Source organism: Lithobates pipiens, unplaced genomic scaffold (assembly GCF_037356315.1).
Source record: "Lithobates pipiens isolate NorthernLeopardFrog02 unplaced genomic scaffold, aLitPip1_a1.2 Scaffold_16, whole genome shotgun sequence".
Lineage (NCBI taxonomy): Eukaryota > Metazoa > Chordata > Amphibia > Anura > Ranidae > Lithobates > Lithobates pipiens.
This window is the reverse complement of record NW_027507748.1, coordinates 553,209,115-553,228,832: the sequence shown is the minus strand read 5'-3', so window position 1 is coordinate 553,228,832 and position 19,718 is coordinate 553,209,115. Positions and strand designations below refer to the sequence as shown.

Genomic DNA, 19,718 nt, shown 5'->3' with positions numbered 1-19,718 from the left:
TCCCCTCACCAATCATCCCATCCTCGTTGGCCCGCTTACTAAGCATGGTAGAAAAGCGGCCAATAATAGTGATGTTGAGAAATTGCGATAAAGTCGCCCCCCAAGAAACTTAGTTTTAGCAGCGTGATACAAGTCCATACGGTGGAGCAAAAGAAATGGTGCGGTGGCCCCAAGCCAAGGGGGCAGCAAGGTAACCGTGCAGGCTGAGCATGGACTCAAGAGACTATTCCCCCAGCAGTTTGCCTGCTTCTAAGCGCTATATTGAATTTGCATAGGTAGTTTAACAGGGTTCATCACGCTATAGAAACAGCAAAAAAAAAAGGAAGGGGAGACAGCCGTTTCAGTAAGTCCCGGAGGCTCCAAGAGCTTGGGAGCCTATATCATCCAGCAAGCAGGCTTAGTGTGTAGTAAAACTAGGCAAATGTATTTGAATGTTCGTATGGGCATTCCCAGATACTGCACCCTCCTCCTTGCTTGCCTCTCACCCCACCGCTCGCTACCGCTTTACCGTTAGCCTAGGTAGATGCCATAGGCTTCTTCATCGTGGATTGCTGCGGGCCGCCGCCTGGGTCTTCTTAATGCAGGCTACTGTCACTGCTCTCAGCGCGTCCCGGGTCAGCTGGAAGAGTTCCTTCGGGCTCCCGCAGGCTCCCTCGGCTCGGCTCGCTCCCGATGGCACGCCTCTGATGACGCTGGAGCCACGCCGGCACGAGCTCCCGCGAGACCCACCGCCAAGCACCGCCCGGCAGTGCCCGACGAGCTCCGGAGCAAGGCGACCGGGGCCGCCACGCCACGCACAGAGTCCAGGTAGGAACCCAGGCTAAACGCCACCTCCACCAGCGGGGAGATTCACTTGCATGGAGGGAGAGCAAGGGGAGGCTAGGAGCGGGCGTCCAGCGTTCACACTCTCTCACTCACTCACTCCCACATCCGACCACGCCCCCGCCGCGTTCAACAGTATCTCTAGTTCACCCATCTTGTCCGCCTGGCTCCTGGCATTGGTAAACATGCCACGTAGTTTAGACTTGCATACTCTCTCCTTATTGGGTGTTCTGAGGTTGCAAATAGGACTTGTTACTATACTTACCTTGGGTTTATGTGCTTTAGTCAACCTACCACTAATGCCCCCAATAAAACTCTTTGGAATATGTTCCGCACTGACTATCTTTACCTCTGGACCCTCTAACTTTTCGGCCATCTTCACTCCCAGCAGATCTGCACCCTCTTTCTATAGAACTGGTGACTGACTGAGAAGTCGGCCCAGTTCTCCAGGAATCCAAACCCCTCCTTATTACACCAGCTTCTCAGCCACTAGTTCACTTCCCTAATCTCCCTCTGCCTTTCTGTTGTGGTTCGATCAACCGGTAGTATTCCTGAAAAAACTACCTTAGAGGTCCTTTTCCTCAATTTAGCTCCTAAGTCCCTAAAATCGTCCTTTAGGACACTCCATCTGCCTCAGAGTTTGTCATTAGTGCCAACATGACAGCCGGGACTTCCCCAGCCCCTCCCAGCAATCTGTCCACCAGATCCGTGATGTGCCGAATCCGAGCGCCTGGTAGACAGCATACAGTTCTGCACTTCAGGTCTCTGTGACAGATTGCCCTCTCTGTCCTTCTAAAAATTGAATCCCCTACCACCAGAATCTGTCTATCCTTTCCCTTTGCTTCAACCCCACTCTCACTGGAGTTCTTCCCCTGGCAGCTAGGAGAGTCTCTCAGCTCCAGCAGTGCTTGTCCCTGGCCGGTTTCCCCAATGTCACTCAATGGGGCGTACTTATTGGAATGCTCCAGCCCAGGATCAGCCTCCCTGGCACTTCCCCCTCTATCCTTCCTGACTGTCACCCATCTACTCGTTTCTGGTGCCTGCACCTCGTTGTCTCCACCGCCTCTGTGCTGGCCCCTGAAGGCACCTGCTGGCATGGGTGCGTAATATGAAAGATGATGTTACACCGAGTAGATATCTAACATATCATGCTTTAAAAATTGTGCATTCTCGTGGAACGGCTCCAAACTATGGTACTTAAAAGTGGTTGTTAAGCCACTTGTTTATGTTTATACAATCCCCTCTGTTTAACCACTTGCTGCCCAGTGCACACCGGTTTACATTGGCAGAATGGCACTGGTAGGCAAAAGGGCATACAGGTACGTCCCCTTTAAGGCGCTATGTCACGATTGCCCACTGTGACCTCAGTGATCATGACCGCAGGTCCCACGGACTCAATGTCCGCCAGGTGCTCGCGATCTTGTCACGGAGAGGAAGAACGGAGAGATGCGTTTGTAACCAAAGCACTTCCCCGTTTGTAGGAAAAAAAGCTCTATTTGTGGGAAAAAAGGACGTCAGTTTTGTTTGGGTACAACGTCGGATGACCGGCGCAATTGTCAGTTAAAGCGACGCAGTGCCAAACCGCAAAAAGTGATCTGGTCATTGAGCAGCCAAATCCTCTGGGGCTGAAATGGTTAATAACAATATATGCCCTAGTGTGTTTGCTATATGAAAAAAATACAGATTTCTACCTTATTTTACAGCACCTCCAAGCGCTCACGTGACTGCTTGGCTCTCTCCTCTCCTGGGCTGAGATCTACAGCAGGAGAGGCCAGGAACTCTCATTGACATCAGCCGGGGAGGAGAAGAGGGGAGAGCAGAGGAGTCATGTGCGTGCCAGGAGGCGCTGTAAATTAAAGTAGGAATCCTGCATTTTTTTCATATAGCACAGACATGGGTACATATTGTTAGTAAACTGAGGGCATTGTATAACCATATAACAATTATAAAGGCAGCAGGTGGGGAGGGGGTGAGCACTGTCACGAGCAGACAGGCAGGGGGTGGGGGGAGGATAGAGCAGGGCTGCGGATAACTGAGACACGTAAACTGACCCCGGTGTCAGGGCTCAGCAGCCATGATAAACCATAGTCAGTTTACAGGGGGGAGGGCAGAACCAGCCAGATATTTTATATGACACAGGGGGCCAATTGACACAGCACAAGCACTGTGCTGCATAACATTCTTTAAGGAAACAGGATCTGGATTTTTTTTTTGTTTATTTTTTTTTAGGGTAACGAGCGAAATCTCCATAGGTAACACTTCAAAAATTTACAGGTTACCAGTCTGGAGTTACAGAGGAGGTCTAGTGTTGGAATTATTGCTCTTGCTCAGACATTCACGGCGATACCTCACGTATGGTGCAAACACCGCTTACATATGTGGGCATGACCTATGTATGCGTTCACCACTGCGCGCGAGCATGCAGGGAAAGGAACACGTTAAAAAAAATGATGTCGCTCCGGTCCTCCTAGGGCATAGAGATGGGTGGAGGCCATCTTTTCTTTGCTCATCATTATGCCTAGTTGCCATGAGCGCAGGATATTGGTCGACGAGCTATTGGAAAAGCATCGGGAGGGAGGAGAGACCCCCTCCCGCCGCTTCTGAATATGAGCCAGTGGAGATTCCGCCCCTTTTATGAGAAAGTCCAGCACCTGAGGGAAAAAAATTATACTGGAGTTATGGCATCTAGCTGCAGCCATAACCCAGTATTTAGCATCAAAGTAATGATGTATTTTTCAAGTTAGGCAGAGAGCAAGTGGTTATTAGTACGTGGGTTTAGAACGAACAGGAGTTGATGAGTACAGTATAACAGCCCTTTCACACTTAGGTGGTGGGGGCAGTAGCAGTAAAGTGCCGCTACAGTGCCTTGCGAAAGTATTCAGCCCCCTTGAACTTTTCAACCTTTTGCCATATTTCAGGCTTCAAACATAAAGATATAAAATTTAAATTTTTTGTGAAGAATCACCAACAAGTGGGACACAATTGTGAAGTGGAACGAAATCTATTGGATATTTTAAACTTTTTTAGCAAATAAAAAACTGAAAAGTGGTGCGTGCAAAATTATTCGGCCCCTTTACTTTCAGTGCAGCAAACTCACTCCAGAAGTTCAGCGAGGATCTCTGAATGATCCAATGTTGTCCTAAATGACTGATGGTGATAAATAGAATCCACCTGTGTGTAATCAAGTCTCTGTATAAATGCACCTGCTCTGTGATAGTCTCAGGGTTCTGTTGAAAGCGCAGAGAGCATCATGAAGACCAAGGAACACACCAGGCAGGTCCGTAATACTGTTGTGGAGAAGTTTAAAGCCGGATTTGGATACAAAAAGATTTCCCAAGCTTTAAACATCCCAAGGAGCACTGTGCAAGCAATCATTTTGAAATGGAAGGAGTATCAGACCACTGCAAATCTACCAGACCTGGCAGTCCCTCTAAACTTTCAGCTCAGACAAGGAGAAGACTGATCAGAAATGCAGCCAAGAGGCCCATGATCACTCTGGATGAACTGCAGAGAACTACAGCTGAGGTGGGAGAGTCTGTCCATAGGACAACAATCAGTCGTACACTGCACAAATCTGGCCTTTATGGAAGAGTGGCAAGAAGAAAGCCATTTCTCAAAGATATCCATAAAAAGTCTTGTCTAAAGTTTGCCACCTGGGAGACACACCAAACATGTGGAAGAAGGTGCTCTGGTCAGATGAAACCAAAATCGAACTTTTTGCCCAGAATGCAAAACGATATGTTTGGCGTAAAAGCAACACAGCTCATCACCCTCAACACACCATCCCCACTGTCAAACATGGTGGTAGCAGCATCATGGTTTGGGCCTGCTTTTCTTCAGCAGGGACAGGGAAGATGGTTAAAATTGAGGGGAAGATGGATGCAGCCAAATACAGGACCATTCTGGATGAAAACCTGTTGGAGTCTGCAAAAGACCTGAAACTGGGACGGAGATTTATCTTCCAACAAGACAATGATCCCAAACATACAGCAAAATCTACAAAAGAATGGTTCACAAATAAACGTATCCAGGTGTTAAAATGGCCAAGTCAAAGTCCAGACCAGAATCCAATCGAGAATCTGTGGAAAGAGTTGAAAACTGCTGTTCACAAACGCTCTCCATCCAACCCCACTGAGCTTGAGCTGTTTTGCAAGGAAGAATGGGCAAGAATTTCAGTCTCTCGATGTGCAAAACTGATAGAGACATACCCCAAGCGACTTGCAGCTGTAATCGCAGCAAAAGGTGGCTCTACAAAGTATTAATGCAAGGGGGCCGAATAATTTTGCACGCCCCACTTTTCATTTTTTTATTAGTTAAAAAAGTTTCAAAAATCCAATAGATTTCGTTCCACTTCACAATTGTGTCCCACTTGTTGGTGATTCTTCACAAAAAATAAAAATGTTATATCTTTGTTTGAAGCCTGAAATGTGGCAAAAGGTTGAAAATTTCAAGGGGGCCGAATACTTTCGCAAGGCACTGTCGTTTCAGTGACGCTTTAATGCTGTTATTGCTGCGCTATTCGGGCGGGGAGCTTTTAACCCACTAGAAGGGGTTAAAAGCACCTTTGCCGGCAGCACTGCCCATGCTTTCCAATGGGCAGAAGCAGTGGAGTATACACAATTTTTTTTAACATCCTGCAAGCACACTGCACTCAGGCTTTCACACTGGGACTGCAGATGAGAGATGATGAGCGGTCTAAAGGAAAGGGCAGAAATTAGAGTGATATATTTAATCTGTGGGGTGGAGAAGAGGTGGGGAAGAAAAGAGTGTTTAAGGAAAAAGGACACAACTGTGAGGAGGTGAGCAAAGTTATTAGAATCCCTCTGAGGCTCACACTGTGCAAGTGTAGGAATCAAAGCTGTTCCCAAACCCGCTGCCAAAATGTACTGCTCTTTAGAGATTCATTCTTAAAAGAGAAGTATAAGATTTTTTTTAATACTTACCTAGGTGGATGCAACATCTGTCCCCCCCCAGCTGATCGTTTGGTTCTCAAAGTTCCCTGAACAGAGAGCCGGTGACTGTCAGTCATTGGCTCTCTGTCCCTCCAGCACTCATCGGAGTGCAGGGCTGTGGAGGGGGCGGGAGCAGCTGGCTTAGGCTCTCTAAGAGGCTTAGCTGAGTGTCTGTCCAGGCATGTGGCAAGATCCTGACCATATGGTCACGATCTTTCCCAAACCTGGCCCGGCTCTGTGACGTCAGCCGATGGTGGGCTTCGGCCCGCTGTCTGCTAAAAACAGGTCACAGGAGGGCAGAAGTAACTGCACGCCTGTGATCCACTGGAGACGTACAGCCAAACGAGTGTTAGCTATACTTTTTTCAATGACACCCCCACACACCTCAACCCTCAGCATGCAGAAGCACCCTGCGATTTCCCACACTTTTAAAAAGGCTCAAGCAGCTATTTGTTTGCAGAAACTACAAGCAGAGCAGTCCATTCAAATGGATATGATGCCATGCCCACAAAAACATGGGCCGCAAACCTGCAGCCATGTGAACCTAGGGTAAAGGCTAGGACAGAGGCGGCTCTTTAATTAGGCAAATTAGGCGGTTGCCTTAGGCCTCGCCCTCAGAAGGGCCTCGCCTAATTTGCCTGACAGAAGACAGTGTGCGGACTCGGGAGTGGAACGGTCAGTGTGTGTTGCGGGGTGAGCGAGCAGGCAGGTGCCGCACATAGATGCCGGTGCCGCGCCACGCCGCCTGTCTGAGCTTATGAGCCTCCGCCGCGGTGGACGAGTTAGATGACATCAATCATCTCAGCTCAGTCAGGCTGCATCCAATAACAGGCTCCACCACTGCGGCGCTGTCCTAGCCTTTCCCCTTTCCCCCAGTCGGCGGCCCCAATGCATGGCGGGAGTTGTAGTTCTTCACAGCACAGCACAGACAACAGACTTGGGCCTCTGGTGCCTGTGCTGTGCAGAGACTCCAATTCCCAGATTGCACTGCATGAGGCCAGGGAGCGCAAAGACAACATCACCTGTCGCGGGCTTCGTTCTCATGCTGCCTTTAGTAGTGTAGAAGACTGAGGAGTAGGTACAGTACATACATCATCATGCTGTCTGTACATAATACATTACCCGGTCTTTCAATGGTCTCATGGCCAGTACACTGACTGCCACAGTCTCATGGTCTGTCTCTGTCTCATGGTCTGTCTCTGTCTCACAGTCTGCCCCCAGTACCCTGTCTGTCTCACGGTCTGCCCCCAGTACCCTGTCTGTTTCATGGTCTGCCCCCAGTACCCTGTCTGTCTCACGGTCTGCCCCCAGTACCCTGTCTGTCTCACTGTCTGCCCCCAGTACCCTGTCTGTCTCACTGTCTTCCCCCAGTACCCTGTCTGTCTTTCACGGTCTGCCCCCAGTACCCTGTCTGTCTCTCACGGTCTGTCCCCAGTACCCTGTCTGTCTCTCACGGTCTGTCCCCAGTACCCTGTCTGTCTCTCACGGTCTGCCCCCAGTACCCTGTCTGTCTCACATGGTCTGCCCCCAGTACCCTGTCTGTCTCTCACGGTCTGTCCCCAGTACCCTGTCTGTCTCTCACGATCTGCCCCCAGTACCCTGTCTGTCTCTCGGGGTCTGCCCCCAGTACCCTGTCTCTCGCGGTCTGCCCCCAGTACCCTGTCTGTCTCTCACGGTCTGTCCCCAGTACCCTGTCTGTCTCTCACGGTCTGTCCCCAGTACCCTGTCTGTCTCTCACAGTCTGTCCCCAGTACCCTGTCATCAATGCTGTGTCTTGGCCTAGGCCGACAAGGCATTTTGCAGGGGCACCAAAATATCCGCCCCGCACAGTGGCAACATTTGAAGGGGCACAGTGAAGCTGCATTTGATGGGGCACAGTGAGGCTGCATTTGATGGGCACAGTGGCTGCATTTGATGGTACAGTGAGGCTGCAATTTGTTTGTTTTTTCATTTTTTTCCCAAAAATTTTGAGCATCAGCCACTACTGGGTGGGATCATCATTGTGTCACTTCTCCTTACTCACACAGTCTGACCGTCTCCTGTATCCTTGTCTGCACACAGTCTCTGACCGTCTCCTGTATCATTGTCTGCACAGTGTCTGACCATCTCCTGTATCATTGTCTGCACAGTCTCTGACCATCTCATGTGCACAGTCTCTGACCATCTCCTGTATCATTGTCTGCACAGTGTCTGACCGTCTCATGTATCATTGTCTGCACAGTCTCTGACCATCTCCTGTATCATTGTCTGCACAGTCTCTGACCATCTCCTGTATCACTGTCTGCACAGTGTCTGACTGTCTCTTGTATCATTGTCTGCACGGTCTCTGACCATCTCCTGTGCACAGTCTCTGACCATCTCCTGTATTACAGTCTGCACAGTGTCTGACTGTCTCCTGTATCATTGTCTGCACAGTGTCTGACCATCTCCTGTATCATTGTCTGCACAGTCTCTGACCATTTCATGTGCACAGTCTCTGACCGTCTCCTGTATCATTGTCTGCACAGTGTCTGACCGTCTCCTGTATCATTGTCTGCACAGTCTCTGACCATCTCATGTGCACAGTCTCTGACCATCTCCTGTATCATTGTCTGCACAGTGTCTGACCATCTCCTGTATCATTGTCTGCACAGTCTCTGACCATCTCCTGTATCACTGTCTGCACAGTGTCTGACCGTCTCCTGTATCACTGTCTGCACAGTGTCTGACCGTCTCCTGTATCATTGTCTGCATGGTCTCTGACCATCTCCTGTATCATTGTCTGCACAGTCTCTGACCATCTCCTGTATTACGGTCTGCACAATGTCTGACTGTCTCCTGTATCATTGTCTGCACAGTGTCTGACCGTCTCCTGTGCACAGTCTCTGACCATCTCCTGTATCATTGTCTGCACAGTCTCTGACCGTCTCCTGTATCATTGTCTGCACAGTCTCTGACCGTCTCCTGTATCATTGTCTGCACAGTCTCTGACTGTCTCCTGTATCATTGTCTGCACAGTCTCTGACCGTCTCCTGTATCATTGTCTGCACAGTCTCTGACCGTCTCCTGTATCATTGTCTGCACAGTCTCTGACTGTCCACTGTATCATTGTCTGCACAGTCTCTGACCGTCTCCTGTGCACAGTCTCTGACCGTCTCCTGTATCATTTTCTGCACAGTCTGACCATCTCCTGTATCTTTGTGGTGTGATTGTCTGTCAGCACCCCGTCTGTGGCACCAACGTTTGTTACCGTGTTAGCCAGGTAAGAGTTTGCTTGTCATTACCATAATAAAACCATCTCCTGTATCATTGCCTGCACAGTCTCTGACCACCTCCTGTATCATTGTCTGCAAAGTCTCTGACCTTAAAAAAGTTTACTACTGTTAAAACCTCCCAGGGGGTTTGTGTATAAGCCTCAACTATAGTTAGCACATATATTGTGGTATTGTATTAATATTGTTGTATTTTGAAACAAAGTGTTTGTGTTTTTTTGTTTTGGTTGACTTTCAGTAAGTGCCTGAGAAAGGACCCTGTCATAAGTCTTTGCTAAGAGGACACCCTTACATCAGGCCGTTTTCCTGCAGGCACCCTAAACAGACACCTGTTCAGAATTGACAGGTATTTGTTGGAGCAGCACCATGGTATTTGCAGATCAAACAGAAGCATATTCCTTGGCTGCAAAGGATAGGATAATTTCACTTTAAGGCTGTCAGCAGATTGGCCTCTACAAACAGTAGAGTGAGTGGGGCCTCACGCCTAAGTTTTGCCTAAGGCCTCACAAAGTCTAGAGCCGCCTCTGGGCTAGGAGTACAGCCATGTCACAGGCAGCCACCATCAACACACATATTCTCTGACAGGGCCTGTCTGTTTTTCCCATAATGCAGTGCAGATAGAAAGGAAACCACACAAGGCCTCCTTTCAGGACAGTGATGATTACACATGTCAGAGCCCTGCTGACCAGTTCCGCGCACACCTTCACATTGACCTATAGACTCCTCCATGTGTTCCGCCACTATTCTTCCCTCAAAGACACTGAAGGACATGACCGCGCAGGTCACGCCGCCACTCAAACCACGCCCCATTAGTGATTGACATCCTGCTTGCTGCCACACCCCTCCCCGTTGAGCCTGACGAACCCACAACGCCTGTATTATCCAATAGGAATAAAGAATGTACTATAGTGACACCAGTTTCGTCAAACCGCGACAGAGCCCTCCCCGTGACGTGTCGTCGGCTTCCCTTCTTGTGCCCGCCCCCGGAGCTAGACCTGCCGAGTGCTCCTTCTCTGCTGCTGCTCTCCGCTTCTGACGCCGCCATGTTAGGAGCTGTAGGACGCTGCTCCGCCGGGGCCCTAAAGGCATTCAAGCCGGCCGCCAGCGCTCTCCAGGGCCTGCTAAGAAGCGCTCCTGCGGCTCTGCACTCCCGTAAGTAATCCGGAGCGCCGCGTTACGCGATGACCTAGGCGTGTCATTGAATGGCGGGCCGGGCCTGTGTGGTGCGGGATGGGCCGGAGACACGCCGCGCTCTCTCAATGACACGCCGAGCTATAGCGAGGGGAGGGAAGCTTCACTGGTTATGGGAGGGTGCAAGCGGCGGCCTGCTGGACGTGTACATGACGGGTTAGGCCTGCGTGACCTCCCTCATACCTGACCTTGTGTGCGGCCTTCACGTGTACTGTCTGCGCTCAGTACAGCGGAGCCGCCTGCCCTCCAGCCATGGCCTACTACGATTTCTGCATAGCTTTCCTATCCGGCGTCATTGTGCATGCCGTGCCTCCTCCTATGGTGCCATGGATTTCCGGGTACGAGGCCCAGGGCTTGAAGGTTAAGCTGGGAAACCTTTGTCCTGTCATCTTCCACTGATCTCCTCTCCATTTACATGGCTGCATGCTAGATTATGCCCTAAATAATTATTAGTCAAGCTTTCTGGATCAGTGACTGTAAAAGCTTTGTGGTGTGATAGAGATATAGGGGGTTATTTACCAAAGGCAAATCCACTTTGCACTGAAAGTGCCCTTGGAAGTGCAGTTGCTGTAAATATGAGGGGAAGCTCTGCTGATTTTATCTTTATCATCCAATCGTGCAAGGTAAAATGCTGTTTTATTTTCCTTGCACGTCCCCCTTGGAGCTACAGCAACTTTACTTCCAAATGCACTTGCAGTGTAAAGTGGATTTTCCTTTTGTAAATAACCCCTATAATCTCTAGATCAAACATGCATATGTACATACATCCTTACCTGACAAGAAACCCCTGACTATTGTCCCCGGGACACGTTTTATTTTGGCTTGCTTCCAGTGTTCTGTCAAATGTGCCCATGCTCAATGCATGTACTTAACAGCTGACTTTTATTTCAGCTGTTGAGAGGGCGCGGGCACACAATAGCTGACCATTTTTATTTTCTGTCAGATTGTGTGCATGATGGGTGGATTTCTACACATTGTGGGTAGAATTAGCTGGCCAGTGTTGCAAAACGTTTTATAATGGGTGGATTTTTACATTTCTTGTGGGTAGAAAATAAAAATGGCCATCGTGGACCTGTACCCATGCTCCGGAGCAAGGGGCACAATGTGACAGAAAAAGAGAATTCTGTTGGTTATTGTGACTGCGAGGTACCGCAGGTGCATAACAGCCGATGTTAAAATCGGCTTTTGTGCTGTTGGGTAGTGTGCCCTTCAGCCTAGGCACTATCCAATGGGGGGCATAGAACACCGACCCTAGTGACATTGATCACCAGACACAGGGTTGTCTCTAGCAGAGGTACAAACAGCAAGGTTACGGACTCCATGCCACTGAACTAAAATGATTTAAATCTATATACATTTTTACACAACTTTCGCCTGAGCTTCTTACACTTTTATTTCAACTTTGACTTTTTAGCACCATCAATTTATGCAGCGCTTTTACACATGTTACATTAACATCAATCCCTGCCCTCAAGGAGCTTACAGTCTAAAGTCCCTAACTTAAAATTATACTAGGATCAATTTAGAGTGGAGCCAATTAACCTACCGTATTTGCCAGTATATAAGACGACCCCCTAATATTACAGGACAAAAATGCTTTTAAAACTGTACTTACCGTATAAGATGACCCGGCTTCCGAGGTGTCATATTTCTTCCTCCTTCCTGCATTTGCTGGAGCCAATCACGGCAAGCGATGTATTCTATTAATGAATACAAAGCCTGCTTGGATTGGCAGAGGCTGTAACATCATCAGCCCGCGCTGCTCTGACTCTCCAAGCCAATCAGAGCAGGCTACAGAGTAGCCTGCTCGGATTGGCAGAGGTCGTTACTCCAATCTGAGCAGGCTTTGTATTAATTTGAATACATCGCTCACCAGGATTGGCTCAGCGGTATATAGCCGAAGCTACATACAGTATTACCGAACACCCAGCCGGCATCCGAGGGGCTGACCCGGCGTATAAGACGACCCCTGCTTTTTGGCCGATTTATTTTTTTTTTTTTTTTTTTTTTTTTTTTTTCATGTAAAAGGTCATCTTATACGCCGGAAAATACGGTACTAGCATGTATTTGGAGTGTGGGACAAAACTGGAGTACCTGGAGGAAACCCACATAGGGAGAATATGCAACCTTCAGGCAGGTAGTGCTGTGGTTTTGGATTCAAACTCACCCTAGAGCTGCAAGGCAGAGGTGCTAACCACTTAGCTACTGTGATACCCCACTTTAGTGAACTTCATGTGCAGTGTACAGTCACTGCACAGCAGCACTGTTGCATCCAAGGCCATCCAGTGAGGTTCGATGTTATGAACTCCTGTTGCGTAATATGGCAAAGCGCTGTAATGCAACACCACATTCTGGTGTGAACATGACTTGCTGTCTGTCATTGCACTTATGGAAAAATGGAGGCGACTGAACGTTGTTCAAAAACTTTTGTAAATGGGCCCTCTTAAATGCTGTCTAATGGTGGTCCTAAAAACTGTTTATGTATGGTGGAGGTTTTGTATGTAACCTGTTTTCTTTCTCTTTAGGGCGAGACTATGCAGCACAGACTTCTCCAGCAGCTAAACCTGGTGTTGCATCAGGCCGCATTGTGGCTGTCATTGGAGCTGTCGTTGATGTCCAGTTTGATGAAGACCTTCCACCTATTCTAAATGCGCTGGAGGTCCAGGGCAGAGACACCAGGCTGGTTCTGGAAGTGGCTCAACACTTGGGTAATTATGCAGTGTTTAATTATTGTCCTGTGCTTGACTTGCAACTTGTGAAGAGCCTTTCATTAAAAAAAAAAATCAAATTCCTTCGTTGATGATTCAAAGTTATGACTTTCGTTCTTCTGAGCCTCCTGAAGCAACTTACTGATCTGAGTGGAATGTATGCAGTAACATCATAGTAATGCTTTTCTGACCTAGAGTCTTACCTAGTGTTCTATTCTGCCTTCAGGTGAGAACACTGTTCGTACCATTGCTATGGATGGTACTGAAGGTTTGGTCAGAGGGCAAAGGGTTCTTGATGCTGGCACACCAATTAGAATTCCTGTGGGGCCTGAGACTCTTGGAAGAATTATGAATGTCATTGGTGAACCTATTGATGAAAGAGGCCCTATTACAACAAAACAGTGAGTCCTATGTGGTTTTTCTTAACATTAACCCTTTCAAACAGCCTACAAAATTAAACGAATTCAACATTCTAAAACCCTAGTAAACTCCTTGAATGTATTGTCTGCCCATTATTTAAGGTGTTGTATAGTGCTTTATTTTATAAAGGGGAATGGCATTCTCCCATGTCCTTCAATGAAGTTGCTAACATAAATAAAAAAAATTTTGGAAGTTACTTTTAAGTGGAGAAAATTACCTGGATAGTGTGGTGGGGGTTTTAACAGCATTTTAATAGACTATTTGCCTTGTCCTAAACTTTGACTTTTAGGTTTGCTGCTATCCATGCTGAAGCTCCTGAATTTGTAGAAATGAGTGTTGAGCAAGAGATCTTGGTTACTGGCATTAAAGTGGTAGACCTTTTGGCTCCATATGCTAAAGGAGGAAAAATTGGTATGTCTAATGGTCATTTTATTTGTAGTTTTGATGTACATTAATCTTCACTAAAGCGCTATTAAGCCCAAGATTGTGTTACATAATGACTTTAGTACCCAAAACCTCTACTTGTTAAAGATGCCTGGGGGGTGGGGGTTGTACAAACCTTAAATTGACACTAAATATATCTAGTGTTATATCCTTATTTTCCAATAGAAAAAATACGTGTGGCTAGCTATCTCGCCTAATTATTATTTTTTTTTTTATTTCTATTTTTTTTTTTTTTTTGGGGCTACTGAAGTCCATTTTATATTCTGGGAAAAAAATATGTATGTTTGTTATAAGTGGTCTTTTCTGTCATAAATGCCTCTACTAGCCTATCGGTGGTAATGATCTCAACTATGCATGTGTAGCTGAGAACACACTTGCAGCACTCTTGCTATGATGTGGCTCCCATACTCGGGAGTCATTGCAGCCAAAGAAATGGAACCCAGAAGAGAGACTGGGCAACGATAAAGCACCCTGTACCAGGGGGAGTGGTGACAGCGCAGCAGTGAAGCGCTCTGGCATAATGCTACAGGGAGCCTGTATTTAAAATGTAATGGCCCTGTAAAATGTTTTTTTATATGGGGAGACTAGTTGAACTGTTCGCATCTAAAAGATTTATTAGCAATTTGAAAGTTTCCTGTTTCATGATGATTCTAACTTGACTTTCGTTCTTCTGAGATTATCTGAAGTAACTGATCAAATCTGATGAGGAAACTACTCTAATTGCCAGAAATGACATTGTGTTGTAAGGAATGTCTAACTTTATTTTTGGGTCACTTCAGGTCTATTCGGTGGTGCTGGTGTGGGCAAAACTGTACTGATTATGGAGCTGATCAACAATGTAGCCAAAGCTCATGGTGGATATTCCGTGTTTGCTGGTGTGGGAGAACGCACCCGTGAAGGAAATGATCTGTACCATGAAATGATTGAGTCTGGTGTCATCAACTTGAAGGACACCACATCAAAGGTATATATATATTTTTTTTTCTCCCTGTTTTAAAAACCTTGCATAGGTTCTGCTTAAAGGCTCTTCCATATGACACTTCCCTGTCTTACAGCTGAAAGCCAAACTGCTAAATGCGTCATGGAAACGTGTGGCAGTTGCCTTACTTGAAAAATGATTTTTACGTCTTGTGCCAATGTGAATAAAGCTTGGGGTTATTAAACCCAGGAGCCTCAATTTACTATATCTGATCTCCCGCAGTACATGGAAATACAATTTTATTTTAGTAACTATAAACTGCTAAATACCTTTCTCATCAGTTTGTAGGAGTCTTCATTCTCCCTGATCCTGTCTAGATGGTGCTGATTGGCCTTGTGCTGGTCACATGCACTTGAGAAACCTAGCAATACGTGCCAAACTGAGCATGGCAACCTGACTTCTAATGCTGTGTTCTATTGAGAGATGGGTTGGAGTCAAAGATGGGATAACACAGCCTTCGGAGCTTTAATTCTATTGCAAATGCAGCTCCGGCTGGTATTACTCCTGTGTGGCAATTTAGACGGACAGTCCTTGTGCTGCAGCCTCCTGGGCCCCTCTTAATGAACTCCTGGGGCTCAGAAAACTTATTAAAACATCTGAGGGACCAGGGAAGAATAAATGAGACTTGAAGCTGTCAGCCGGGCCTACCTGTTGGTAATGCTTTTATTGGTGGCCTTGTATGTAGATACTGGAAGTTGTGCTTTGGGGTAATATGGGTAAACCGCAGTAACTTTTTAACAATAACACTAATAAGGAATGCATAACTCGTGCCAAGTCTTCTAAAGTTGCTTGGCACGTAAATTTCCATGTAGTACCAGACCATTTTCATCTTCAATATATAGCCAAACTTGTTTAGACCTGATGCACACAAGGTGTTTGCCTGCCTTCTAAACGCCCCTGCATGTTAACCTATGTGTCATGCATCGTAGACTTCGTAGAAGCACTGCTTGTTTCTAGGAGTTTAAACTGTGTGTGGTGGCTTGTGGAACATTGATATTCTAAATTCAGCTGTTTCCTGTTTACAGGTAGCCCTTGTGTATGGACAGATGAATGAACCACCAGGTGCTAGAGCTCGTGTAGCCTTGACTGGACTTACTGTTGCTGAATATTTCAGAGATCAAGAGGGACAAGATGTGCTACTTTTCATTGACAACATTTTCAGGTTTACCCAGGCTGGCTCAGAGGTGATGTCTAAGAATCGCTACGTTCGGTGCAATATAAATTTGTATTAAACTTTGTATTACCCTGATTTCAAACTTTTTGCAGGTGTCTGCCTTGCTGGGTCGTATTCCCTCTGCTGTCGGTTACCAACCAACCTTGGCTACTGATATGGGTACCATGCAGGAAAGAATCACAACCACAAAGAAAGGATCTATTACTTCTGTGCAGGTTTGTGTATACATTTTTATATAGACCAGTGGTTATTGACCTTCTAGTGCCGTGACCCCTTCATTTCCTAAATTGTGGGGACCCCAACAGTAAAATTTTCATAGCATGGGTTGTTGGCAGACAAGTAATTTCTGCCCCTAACCCACAGACATTTTAGTCCTGTCCATTTGTACAGTATTAAAGCCCCCTTATGGTAGATTTCTCTTTGTTCTCTTTTCCCCCCCCTTTTTTTTTTTTTTTTCCCCACTCTATCCTAATTCTACTCCTCACCTCTTCCCCCCCCCCCCCCCCTTTAATTTTTTATTCCTTCGCTTGCACTGTGGGGGGATGGGGGGCGGCTTCTCTGCCTCCCACCCACGCCGTTCACTGAATGAGGTGGGCTCCAGGGACAGCCCACCCACCCCCTTAAATCTAAAGCTAGCGTACAGAGATGTTAAGATGAACTGATTTGCCTGTTGTGATGAATGACTTAAGACTTTCGTTCTTCTGAGCTTGCTGAAGCCATTTCTTTATTCTGATATGGGCAAAACTTTTTTTTTTTAATTTTTTTTATAAATCTATATGTATGTATATCTTAATGGTCTCTTCTCCTCTGACCCTGCCCCCCCCATCCCCCCCCTTAGGCTATCTATGTGCCTGCTGATGATTTGACCGATCCTGCACCTGCTACCACCTTTGCTCACTTGGATGCCACAACTGTACTGTCACGTGCTATTGCTGAGCTGGGAATCTATCCAGCGGTAGATCCCTTGGATTCCACTTCTCGTATTATGGATCCCAATATTGTTGGACATGAGCATTATGATGTTGCTCGTGGAGTACAGAAGATCTTGCAGGTAAGTTGTTGTAGTAGGGGAAAGAGGCAGGGTGCGTGTTTGCTTGGTCCAGTTTCTTCGGTTTTTATTTTATTTTTTCTCTGCAGGATTACAAGTCTTTGCAAGATATCATTGCCATCTTGGGTATGGATGAATTGTCAGAAGAAGACAAACTGACTGTGGCCAGAGCACGTAAGATTCAGCGTTTCCTGTCTCAGCCTTTCCAGGTTGCTGAAGTCTTTACAGGACATCTTGGTAAACTGGTTCCACTGAAGGATACAATCAAGGGTTTCCAGCAAATCTTACAAGGTATTGTATAAGTAGCATTGAGTAAAAGGACTTCTGAATGTAATTTTTTGTTAGTCAAAGCTTGCAGCAAAATGGCAAGTGAAAACTAAAAGGCTTCGTATAAAGTTGCACCCTTGCCTGCTAGTAGCCCTAGCTAGAGTCTGGCATTTATTTGCCTGAATCAGGCCTTTCCTTTTATCATGGAGGTTGATGTTCATGTCAAGTGTTGCTCTGTCTCCAATACCCTGCTGTCTGGTATATAACGGTAAGATATTTTTTTTTTTTTTTTTTTGTACATTAAGCCGTGTGGCACAATTTCTTTAGGTTTGCTCATGTATATGGGAATTTTGTTGGGTGCCAGCAACTCTCATCAGATTCTAAAGTTGTGCGTTTTTTTTTTTTTGTTTTTTTTTTTAAATAATAATTCCTCCCATGGTCTTGTAAATATTTGATACATCCGTTATACCTTGCTCCAATCAAGTCTTGTTTGGGGGGGCTTTTTTCCCTCTCCTCTAATCCTTCTTTTTTTTTTTTTTTTTTTTTTTTTTTTTTTTTCCTTTTGACAGGAGAATATGATCATCTCCCAGAACAGGCTTTTTACATGGTCGGCCCTATTGAAGAAGCAGTAACTAAGGCTGAAAAACTTGCAGAAGAGCACTCATAAAAGACTTGCATTTTACTTTAAAGCACTCATCCACACCACCCTGCGTAATTCTTTATGTCCATGTCTGTACTGGACCATGTTGGCAAAATGTATTTAAAGTTTCCAATAAAACATCTCTGTAAAAATCAGAAATGTGTTTAACACACTTATTGTTTTATAGAAGTGTATAATAGTGTTTGTGTGTGGGGTGTTTCCCTCCTCCTCTGTCCCTGAGATGCAAAAATCTTACTTTTCTAGAGACAACCCAAAAGCTGGGATTTTTTTTTTCACTTTTGATGGGACAAACTGAGGGTGAATCTCCTTAAGGACTGCCCATGTACATAAACTGTCAGAGCAGCCCTTTAACTACCACCCGCTGCGGTTTTACAGCTGCTTTCTGGAGGATATCTTTATAGTAGCCAAGCTGCAATAACCCTGGTATCCCCCCCCTTCAGTGGACAGTCTACTACAAGATAAAAGTGCGCAAGATCACTTATTGGTGGCGCGAGGGGCACCTCTTCCACTGCGATCTGGTGCCCTCCGCCGCTTGCCAGAGTAGTCGACGGAGGCGATCGCATCTTGTCTCCTGCTTGGTATGGAGATGAGTGAGGGGAAAATGGGCCCCCACCCGTCTCCATACTTTCGCTGGACAGAAGAAATGTAAATTCCACCCACAGCTCTTAAAGGGCCACTTTATCTATTTTTTTTATTGCATTTTAGTGTAAATATGAGATCTGAGGACTTTGAAAAACTTTTTTTATTTCCTGAACGATACAGACGCACAACAGCTCAGCCAGCATCTGGTCATTAACAGGGAAGGGACCCACGCAGGGGGTCACACAGTATTATAATATCAAAACATCATTCTACAGTAGTCATATCTAATCTAACAATAGATTGTCAAAGCTCTTGCTCCATGGGGGGGGGACTAACAATAAGCTAGCCCGCCTAGATTCTCCCATGAACGCGGGTTGGTCTATTAGGACGCTAAGAATGGCCAACATCTCAAAGGTTACTTAATTTTTTTTGCAGCAGTGGAGGGTTGCACTAACCACTTACTCCAGACTCTGTCATGTCTTTTCAGATGGCCTCTGTGTATTTGTCCCTGTAAAGGGGTATCGCATTGTTAACAAGTGATTTCCATGAGCCTATAGAGGAAGGAGTCTTTCTTCCAGCATAGGACAATGCATTTCCTAGCATAGAACAGCAGGAGACCCAACAGGGTTCTCTCAGCCACTCTGGGCAGTAGGTCCTCCACCAGCCCCAGCAGGTATATTTTTGGGGAAGGAGCAATAGAGATACTTAGCAGATCATTCACCTCTGAAAGAATTTGTGACCAGAAACCTGCAATTGCCAGGCAGGACCAAAAGATGTTATAGTCCCCGAGAGCATGGTCACAATGCCAGCATTCCGGGGGGAGAGAGAAGACCTAATCTTGTGCATCTGAGCGGGAGTAAGATACGCCCTATGGAAGATCTTGTATTGAATGAGGCAGTCTCTCAAGGAAACCAGTATTTTAAATGTGAACTCCCGCACGTCCTCCCAAGTCTATCTCAGGAACATCCTGGCCCCATTGCTGTTGGAGCCTCCTGGACAGCCCAGGAGAAGAGACCCGGAGATGTGCATATAGGTACAATCAAATCGCAAAATCCACTCAAGGTCAGACTACACCATCTGCCCCTCACCTGGAGGGAACCGAGTCCTGAAAGCGTGGGACAACTGTAGATATCTGAATTTGTGCGAGAGCGGGGCATTGTGATGAGACATTAGGTGATCAAAGGAGAATATCGTGATGTCTGAGAGAGCCTTGAGATGG

The 19,718-nt window shown here is 46.5% G+C and overlaps 1 protein-coding gene and 3 non-coding genes across 4 annotated transcripts; all 4 read left to right on the top strand.

The window, feature by feature from the left end:
• Positions 1-10,009: 10,009 nt before the first annotated feature.
• Positions 10,010-18,055, top strand: ATP5F1B (ATP synthase F1 subunit beta). Its single transcript, XM_077483475.1, has 10 exons — positions 10,010-10,177; positions 12,742-12,924; positions 13,151-13,325; positions 13,634-13,755; positions 14,568-14,752; positions 15,793-15,951; positions 16,034-16,156; positions 16,780-16,992; positions 17,079-17,280; positions 17,826-18,055. Exons 1-10 carry the CDS (start codon positions 10,069-10,071, stop codon positions 17,921-17,923), a joined length of 1,569 nt encoding a protein of 522 aa, XP_077339601.1. The 5' UTR covers positions 10,010-10,068; the 3' UTR covers positions 17,924-18,055.
• On the top strand, positions 13,007-13,079 carry LOC143986263 (small nucleolar RNA SNORD59). The gene has a single exon (XR_013276472.1). It is a non-coding gene; the product is annotated as a small nucleolar RNA SNORD59 (small nucleolar RNA).
• Positions 14,422-14,496, top strand: LOC143986264 (small nucleolar RNA SNORD59). The gene has a single exon (XR_013276473.1). It is a non-coding gene; the product is annotated as a small nucleolar RNA SNORD59 (small nucleolar RNA).
• LOC143986262 (small nucleolar RNA SNORD59) lies at positions 16,608-16,679 on the top strand. The gene has a single exon (XR_013276471.1). It is a non-coding gene; the product is annotated as a small nucleolar RNA SNORD59 (small nucleolar RNA).
• Positions 18,056-19,718: the final 1,663 nt, after the last annotated feature.

Coding starts and splice junctions, on each gene's coding strand:
- ATP5F1B (XM_077483475.1), top strand. CDS start 10,069: ATGTTAGGAGCTGTAGGACGCTGCTCCGCCGGGGCCCTAAAGGCATTC. Junction 10,178..12,741: donor TCCTGCGGCTCTGCACTCCC/GTAAGTAATCCG, acceptor CTTTCTCTTTAG/GGCGAGACTATGCAGCACAG. Junction 16,157..16,779: donor GATCTATTACTTCTGTGCAG/GTTTGTGTATAC, acceptor CCCCCCCCTTAG/GCTATCTATGTGCCTGCTGA.